Source organism: Opisthorchis viverrini, assembly GCF_000715545.1.
Source record: "Opisthorchis viverrini unplaced genomic scaffold opera_v5_40, whole genome shotgun sequence".
NCBI lineage: Eukaryota > Metazoa > Platyhelminthes > Trematoda > Opisthorchiida > Opisthorchiidae > Opisthorchis > Opisthorchis viverrini.
The window spans coordinates 66302-76066 of record NW_008751694.1 but is presented as its reverse complement, the minus strand read 5'-3'; the positions used below and the strand labels follow the sequence as shown (position 1 = coordinate 76066).

Here is a 9765-nt window from a genome sequence, read left to right as displayed (position 1 = left end):
TGAACAATGAAAAGCTCCGAAATTTTTGTGTGTGAATGTATATGCGGATCTCTCCAAAGGCCTTCCTACAAAATGTGTTGTCCTCACATGATAATGACTCCCTCCTTTTCTGTTCATTTTCGTGACGGACGACCGCTAAATGGTTTCCTCTTGTTCACTTGGTTGATGACGAAAGCCTTGTCGACTTGGGGCATGCAGGAGGGGAAAAAGGCCCACATATCTTTCAAATTCGCTTTTCACCCATCACCTTCAAGCTCATGCTCCTGGACATCACTATTATCAGCTGTAACATACGTGTACTTGTCGTATGGTGGTTATGGCTACCGCAGTTTCGTTCACTGATGATTTGGAGAGGTTGAGTAGATGTCTACGCTTTGGAGACGGTGGCTGACATAATTGATGCGGAAAAACGTGTCAGTGGACTTTCCATTCGGAAAACCGGAAGGGAAGCTGGGCGTTGAAGGCAACAACTTGAATGCATAAGCACTCTTAAGGGCTCAACCAGGCCATGTCTGACTTGTATCTAACCATTGATGTGTGCGGTCTCGACGTCTTCATTCAGCGAGACGGCAATGATCAGCGCAACTGAGTCTGCTGGTAATGGTTTTCATACTTCACTGCCAAGTCATTGTTTGACCTCCCCTGGCTCGTTTCCACCCTTCGCGTGGTTGTGCGAAAACTGCCTTTCGGGGAAGCCGGTTAATTAGCATACGGAGCACGTGACCAGGCCAGCACAACCTATGGGTAGTCGTCAGTTCATGTATCATGAACGAGTTAATTCGTCCAAAAACCATTCGACCTACTTCAGCGTTACTGATCCCATGTCCCTACCAGACTGACAATTCTCCGATGACGTCGATGTTCAGACGCTGATAGTTTTTGGTGTCCTCTGCGCGCAACTGTCAGGTTTTTTTCCACACGTTTAGTAATATGGGGCGAACCGCAGCATTGTAAACTGGACCCTTGACGGATAAGCTAATGTCACCTCTACGTCACAGGTGATGCAGATTCACGAAAGTTGCTCTCACCTTCCCAATCCATCTTTCGTGATTCCAGGTACACAAATTTATCTACTATCTCAACCGGCTCATCCGCAAGCATTAGGCTAGGGTTCGAGCCCACCCAGTAGCACCCGTACACTTTGCAGGTGTGAGGCGCATGCCAAACCATGAGGCAGATTTATTCAGATCGTTCAATACTGTTTGCTCTGCGATGGCGTCAGATGCAGGAAGAGCCACGTATCCTGCGTACTCGATATCTTGGAGCGAATCATCATCATCGACAGCATGACATCAGTGTTCAACACTGATGCGAATGCCCTGGGAGCATTTCGACCCTCCACAGGCATAAGAGGCTGTTATTGAGTGTTCCATAATCATACCAGTTACGAAGTTGAAGAGGAAAGGTGAAGGGGGACACCTTTGTCTGATATCAAATTTTGTGGTGAACTCCTGCGATAGCTTCCCTCAGGCGTCCGCGATGGGTTAAGGAGATTTTAGAATTTATGGTGGACGCCTATTCTCCACAGACACTGCCATAATACATGACGGTTTACCGGTCTACCGAACAAAACCACAAGTGTTGGTTGCTGAAAGCAGTATCGTTGTTCCGGAATCTGTCCGAGTGTGAATATGTGATTGATCCATTCTCTTGAAGAACGGGATCTAGTCTGGTTTTCACGGATCTATTTCTCTCTGCGTTCAGTCAAACTTCGAAGGATAAGACCAGACAGCGCCTTCGATGCTACAGCTGCCAGGCTGATGCCACAGCGATTTTCGCATAGTGTCCGCATACTCTTTTTGAAGATAGAAATAACTATCGACGCGCCCCTTTCTTCAGGCGCTTTCTCTTCGCTGCATATCGCACCAGGTCAACAGGGATTCTCCGCCCTCCTTGAAGAGGGCTGGATATAGAGCGCCCGTTTTCCGTGCCTCCTAACTTTTCAGGATGGGTATTCGTGCTTGCTTTCTTTTTCCAACGGCCGATAAAGGTTTACATTACATTTGCCCGTATGCACTATCTATACAGGCTTTGTTGCAGGAGGCCCGCTAAACTGTTCTTCGAAGTGTTCGGTTCATCTGTCCGGTCGACGTTTTTGTGAGTGGATTATTGAGCCGCCTTTTTCACTTATCGTGTCACTGCTCGTTACTTTCCTAGGGCCAATCGATCGTATCAGTTTCCGATGGCCTTCTCTATCTCCTGAGCTTTTGATGTCCACCGGAGCTCTTGGTCTTTCCTTAGGCTGTTCACTACTTGGTGTTTGAGAGACTGGGTGTGACTGCAATTCCCACAACACGTATTCTACGATTCATCGCTTCTGGATCACTGGACATACATAGAGAAACATGAAAGAGCTGAGTTTTTTCTTGACGTTTTAAAGTGCATAACGTCGCTTACGTCTTGTTTGTGTGTGTTTCGGAGACACTGCACACATAAATTTTAAGGGAGTGCAAGTTTTATATCTGGGTTGCCTGAATGGGTGTTCAGAGGTGTAAGCCTCTCGAAATAATTGCGGTAAGCTAGCACCAACTCAGTTCCCCGTCCACGTTTCTTCTTTTCTTCAAAATAAACTTTTCAAGTAAATCATGGTTATACGTGAACGGAGCATCAGTGATGAACGCTGATGTCGTGCTGTCATTAACGATGACTGTACCATATAATGAGAATGGTGCCATTCTCTCTTGGGAAAGGCCCCATGGCTATATATTTTCTTTACATGGCAACTGATAAGGTTGCCGGAAACTATCCTACAACCAACTACCAGCTTTAGCTTGTTTGTGTACTTGTTAGATAGGCGTCAAACTTATGTTCTAACTGAACAGCGAAGTGTACGCGAGCAGTGAGACACGATTCTTTGCAAAGTAAGTAGGCGTTATCAAGTGACTCAGCTGAATCTCTCGTTTATGACACCCTTAAAAATGGATGCCTTGCGCAGGGACCGTCCCATATTTTCGTTTGGCACAATCTTCCGGATGTCGAAATGTTTTCTTGATGTAGCACACTATTTGATGAGCCCCAGGGGGAGTTTAGTTGGTATCTATCCATTGTAGAGCTTCCAGTAATCTGCTGTGTCGTGTATCATACCCAAGAGAACATGAGACAGCTCTTGTTCGACAAATTCATTTGAAGAATATCATAAACGAACGATTCTGGTAGTATTCAGTTGCATCTTGGTCACGCCAAATTACAGCTCAGCGTACTTTACCAAATACTCGCGTTCTGGTGCGTGTATACTAACGTTGAGCATGTGACTGGCATGTGGTCAAGTTTTTACGAAATGTTTAGAAATACCTTATTTTCTCCATTTTAGGGATATCCTCGTACAGGAGGTGAACGTTTCTGCTCCATTGAACACAATGACCTTTGTCGGGTTGGAAGCGTACAGATGCTATCATATCATCCTTCGAGCGTTGAATGACGTTGGTTGGAGTTCATTTACGAGACCATTTTATGCCCTCACATCTCGGGGAAAACCAGAGGTACAACCACAAATCAACGCACACAACATATCAAGAACGTCTGTGATTATTCGGTCGGAACATTCCAAATTGTTGGAGCTTCATCCGCCTGGTCAGAACACCTCAGAGTGCGGTGATTCGGACAGCCATCTGCAATCCTTACTTCGAGGACCGTTGAGCAGTTATGTTGTGTATGTTTCTACAGTGGAACCCTATCGGCTTGTTGGCGAACACTTGTTTCCTGTTCTTCCTGACGACGATCAAGTAGGTTCTTTTGTAATTGGCACTCATGTGCACTCCACTGGTCTTTCTTCCTTAGAGGCACCTCCTCACACTGGGGATTCTTTTCAGTGTTGCGCTTTGTCGTTCAGCTGTAGCACCCTCCCGGTGCTCAACTGCCATGCCACCCGAAGGAAGCACGAGAGCTGGGATACTGCCAGGTTTCCCAAGCCTAGACAGGGGAAGTTGAGCGGCGGAGGTCGGGTTCGAATCACGGACCTTCCGGTCAGTAAATTCGCGCTCTAACCACTTGGGCCATTTTGCCCCATTTCGCTCTGTCACCTGTAGGCGAGTCTTGCTAAGAGATAGATTGGTATGCAGTGAAGTATTGTGATGTTAAACTCGAGATAGCTCACCGGTTAAAGCGCGAACTTGAACACCTGTCAACTGCTCCTCTGTAGGCTTGGGCAACCTGGCAATACTACAGCCTTCGTTCTTCCTTCGGGTGGCATGGCAGCTAGGCACCAAAAGGATGTCATTACCAAACTGTTTATTTGTCATTACAATGTGATACTACCCAGTATGTTTTATACGATTATCTTTCTCTAGGCACTCATTACTGACACGATTATGATCTAATCCAATAAATACTTTCACAATGTGGTATTGTTACGGAACAAAAGTAAGAGTCATAAATCTCAGTGACGGCAACACCAGTATATTTCGTCCACGCAGTTCTTGTATGAAGAAACATCTCGAAGAAACAGAAAAACAAGAACTGGTCTATTTTTTATAAAGGAAATTACTCACAAGGTTACTGAAAACCTTTCGACAGCCTACGGCCGGTTTCGCCCTTCTTGGGGCTCATCAGGTAGATTTTCAGAGTGGCAGAAGCAGAGGTAGTAGAGGGGCATGAAAAATATGATGAAACGTTCGGGTGCTGTTGGAGCAACTTGCCTTCCAGGTTAGGAACCGCGTGTTCCCCAATGCGCGTGGTTGGAGGCGCTGCAGGATATGACTGCTAATCGATGTCGATGGCGTTCTTGTTGTCAGTTTCCATCCTGATTACCTGAATGAGTTTGTGCAAGTGTAGGCACGTCGGATGGATTGTAGTATGCTAGCACTAAATCCCTTCTCTGTCCACCTTTATTGTTTTTTTTCACAGTAAGGCTTTCAAATAAATCATGATTGCATGGCAGCGAAGCCTTAGTGTTGAACACTGATGTCATGTTGTCCATGACGAGTATGATTACTATTGTGATGATTATTTTAAGGAACTGAAAACAGTGTTGGAACAATATAATAACCACAGCAATTCCTCTGATAGGAAAAAAACAATTGAGGCGCTCCAAAATATATTTCTGGCAGCGTGTTTTCTCTCGAGAAATTACCAAATATGTTCGCAACTGAAATTGAAATTTTTGTACCGGAAAAATAATTCCAAGATGGAGATACATATCAGGAGGATTTACTGTCATACCACGACAAAGCGACCGATAGTTGGTGACCAGTGAACTCTACTGGGCTGCTTTTCTTCAAATTTCGGCTCTAGTGTCTTCATTAGATTTTGTAATTGAATGACGCTTTCCAGTTGGTTACCATGATAAACCAGTCCATCAATCCATTCAGAAAATATACGGAAAATCATCCTGGTGTGAGGGGATGTTGGGGTACCATTATTAGAAACAATTTGTTTTTGAATCCTACGCGAAGGTTGTTCTTACGGTGGCGTTTCTTGCTAGGAGGTGCGTAAGCCTTTTTCAGGGTGATTCATTGAGAAAGAAAGATTTCATGCTGCGAAAACTTTCCCTTTTAATTGCAGTGTCCATTCTTGGTGTAAGCTGTGTAAATTTCGTTCATTGGATGTCTGCTGACAGAAATTTTGCAGTTGATGTGAAAACAAGGATGGTGCTGAAGAATTTCTGGCCTCTCGCCATTGACGAAAACCTTGTTGATTCCGACTACGGCCAATGTTTAGGCAGTGTGGTTTCTTCAGGAAGATTCACTTGAATTACTCCACCATTTGGCTTAACCATAAAAAGATTTTGTAGGATATACGGTTGTTGAACACACTTCGCAGCTCAAAGAAAGACGCTAAGGTGAATGGAACGCTTTTATATCCCAAAAGATATATAGAAAGCCTAAAGTCAGAACAGCGTTCGAGAATTAGATGTTACGATCCTACGTTTTGGATACACTAAATGACTTTTCCAGGCATTTTGACTCTTAAGTGAACACGAAGGAATTACACCGCCGTTTGAGTCCATTATCATGCCTTCTGATTGCTTTTGTCCTGGGGACATATGGTATATGGTATATGGTTTTCAGTATGGTTACTAGGTTTTTGCGCGCGTCACTGCTTCGGCTGGGATCCACATCACACCGTCCATTTGTAATAAGACACGGAAATAGGGATGTTGTTTGAGTAATCCATCGCCGTTTTTTGGGTGTTTTAGACCACAGCCTTCCAGCGTTTCAGTAACCCTGAAACGTATGTTTTCTCGGAAGGACCCACAATTCATAAATTGCAGAAAACACTTTTACTTCCTGTTTCACCTAGAGTTTTCATCAACCTCGTGTTCTTCTGAAACATCTAATTGTATGCAGCTGACGGTACAGTCATTTGCAAATTATGGTATTCAGCAGCTGCGCTTTACCTGATGAGTTCGAAGAAAGAAGTTACCTGTGTTGATCTCTGGAGCAGTTTTCGGCAGCTCTATGAGTAGCGTGTTTTGCGAGGAGTATATGCGAGTGAGCATATGCTCACTGAAGCATGAGGCAGTGCGAACAAGAGATTCAGTTGAGTTCTTGGTTGACACCGATTAAATTTCCAAACTTTGATGAATTCTTTTTCATTCCTTATGCTGACTTCTAGTCTGCAGAACCACATCAAAGTTCAGCAAAGTCTTCATAAGACAGACCAAAGCTGCTGAACACTAGAGAAAACCCTCTTTGGAGGGTAAATAAAACCATCTGACAGCTACTTTACCACGATGGTTGTCGTACAAGTGGACACAACCAGCGTCGGTCATGCTGATAAACTTTCTACTGATTTACGTGATATTCATCGTCCTAGCACTGCGTCAGTTCTGTTACCGCTTTCTGCACTTCACAGCTTTTGACGATACCGAATTTACGACCCTATACACATTACAATATTTCTGTGGCGTTCCGCAATGGAAAATACCAGGGCCCTCTGGCACAACTACTGGTTCAAACGGCTGAGGGTGAACCTGATCAACCTGTGATAACAAAAACCTCAGCAACCAACACTTCTATTACAGTCTGGTGGCGTAATGGGCCGTATCCTGGTGGAGAGATTAATCAATATAAGTTAGAGGTAAGATCCTCACCCCATGCATATGTCATTCATTCTTTTGTGAGTTTAATAGGTAATACGGGGTTCTTCTACCTTGAAATACGTTCATATGTCTTCAGTGTATTTGGAATGCCTGTTTTGTTTAGGAAAAATGTTCGTTGCCGAAAGGTAAAAGGTCGCGTACAACTTGGGCTTTCTGATACACAACAGACATGGCAGGATGCTTTTTAATGTCACCAGATTTGATGGTTCTTGATGAAACGTTTCTTGTTCAGTTCAGGTTTGGAAATCCAGGATGGTACCTCTGTTCCATCTGCTGATTACTATGCAGATAACTTTGCATTGTGGAAAGCTTTCTCCAACGAAACGTTTCATGCAATTGGGCTAACTTATTCGAACTGTAACTGTGTCTGTAGTCCTTTAGGGCAAAGTCAATCCACATTGATAAGCCAGCTGCTTCTTCCTTACTGAGAGTTATCAGTAGTGCATTGACTTCCAGCTAACAGTTGGGAGTTATCATACACTAACACGGCTAAGCAGCGGTGTCGTTAGCGCGCACTTCATTTCATTGCGCGATCTAGCGGCGGCTTCTCTTAAAAAGGATGAGTGGCACTGCATAATCCAAGTAGATGTGCACCACACTGCTAACCAAATGAATGGTAGTCGTGAGTTCGAATCTCTCTGTAGATTCGTAAAGTACGCACCACCGATGATTGGCACTTCAGGTAAGAGTAAATCTGCACTAACAAGACAAAATTCATTAGCACTTCGAAAAAGGATTTTACTGTTTGTCATTTTGTATATTCTTGCGAAAACCCGTTAGGATTCGGGTTTTTTCCTCTTGGTAGGACTGGAACCAAACAGGGGGCTTATTTTCCGCATCAGAAAAACGAATCTTTTTGGAGGCGTTTGCTCTTTTCAACCTCAATTAAACCTATTCAATTCACTTGTACTCCGCGGTATGCCACATCAAACCGTCATGAAATGCAGCGAACTGTACTGCAAAGGTTCATCTGCTTTCGGTCTAACACGGTATTTGTTTTTAGCTCCGACTGCCCGTCCGCTTATCAGTCCATGATGAAGTGGAGGACGTCTTAATTATCGCAGAATCTTCTGTCTGCGGTGGGACAAAGTAAGAAAGAATGGTCAGCGGTTTTGTATCCGGATCTTCTCTATCTTATAGTTCACTGGCATCAATAGCATCAGTGACAGCAACACGAGCATAGCATTTCGGTATTTCACTGCCCTACAACCATGTCAGCCAACTTAAATAAAGTTTTTCAGTGGAAGGAAGAAAGTTTAGGGTTTTAGAGTTTAGAGTTACCTGGTGCTAGCCCATCAGCTAGTTCATCAGCGGTGCATAACCTTGGGCTTGCTGGGGTTTGAACTCCGGACGCCTGACGTGCAAGGCGAGCGTGTTGCCAGTAACTCACCAGCGCATGCCGGACGCATTAGAATTTTCACGTCCGAACAAGCGAACATGTTCACGCTTGAGCGACATGACTGATACATCCGACCATTCGAAGATGACCCAACAACCTTCTCGGTTGTGACGTTCGATTGACCTGCCTGTCAGGACATCCCAGTCAGGTAGCGCCACAGAAGCTTGAAACCCGCTGGGTAATTTTATCATGAACACCACATATCCCTCAATTGGATATAAAAGATAAATGAGAACACTACATATCCTGCAACAACGTAGAAGAAAAACTTATAGTTATTCATTCCCCTTCACAGCTTTATCCGTGTGGGGCGAATCAGAAAAGTGAACCGGACAAGTCACTTCGTCTTAGAATGCAACAGATTGGCTGGTTAAAACAGGAGTTCACATTTGGTGTACTTGATCCCAATTCATGCTACGCCCTACGTATTGCATCTGGTACTCGGGCAGGATTTGGTCCTTTCACAAAGCTTCATCAGATCTACACAGATATCCCAGGTATGTCCAATCTTGGGTCTATAATTTACGCTTCTTACGTATTTCGTCTCGCATTCGACCCAGTCTGATCTTGTATTCTTGAATCGTTAAAAGTTTGAAGAAAAACCACACACAAATGCGAATGGTCTTCTGAAACTTTCCTGGCGTTACCAGTTACTGGGTCTGCGAATTGACTGTTGATGTCACCAGGGCGATACGTCTGAGAAGTTTTTGAACATTTCCCGTAGTGTCTGTTTACGGACGTGTAGCAGCTTATACAGTAAGTCTTTCAAGTGCTTCTCTACGCCCATCGGGGGTTCCAGCTGGTCTTTGATGACAAGAGTTTTACTGGATTAATCCGGAATGTGGTAACAACTCAACCTGTTTAACACCAGCAAAATAGGGCGCCGATTCGTAAGTAAGAAGAGTTTCCTTCTCTAACCACAGAAGTTAGCTCACGTTGAGCAGGCCATCCGCTAGCAGTCTGAGCTGGTAGCTTTTGATATCAAACGGGATGCCGTGAAATTATTGTCGTTTCCTACTTTGTATCCATGTGTTCCACTTCTATGGGTGAAAGATTTACAGAGGGTATCCGACCATACTGGTACCCTATCGGACAGGTCTGTAATGAAGTCCTCTTAGCAGTGCCATCCTGTTTTGCTGTCTCGGTCAATTATGTCCATCCTAAGAACGTGTTCTTGGTCGCCACACCGAGAATCTTAGGATTTCTATATAGGTCCTTACCGCTTCAAGTTCCAGTGCTAACAACCAATGTTCGGTTGTTGTTTTGGAATTTTGTTCGGGTTTGGGTTTTCCGGATATTGGGAGAGATACGAGGAATGCCGTAAAAT

General features: G+C 44.3%; 1 protein-coding gene across 1 annotated transcript in view; it reads left to right on the top strand.

Annotated features, from left to right (window-relative positions):
• Positions 1–9765, top strand: part of T265_13110 (hypothetical protein) — a gene marked incomplete at both ends in the record, with an annotated part of 76583 nt that overhangs the window by 36294 nt on the left and 30524 nt on the right. Inside the window, 3 exons of the mRNA XM_009167263.1 lie at positions 3311–3722; positions 6793–7017; positions 8734–8935. Of these exons, the coding sequence (XP_009165527.1) occupies positions 3311–3722; positions 6793–7017; positions 8734–8935 (839 nt within the window). The remainder of the gene's footprint in view (positions 1–3310; positions 3723–6792; positions 7018–8733; positions 8936–9765) is intronic.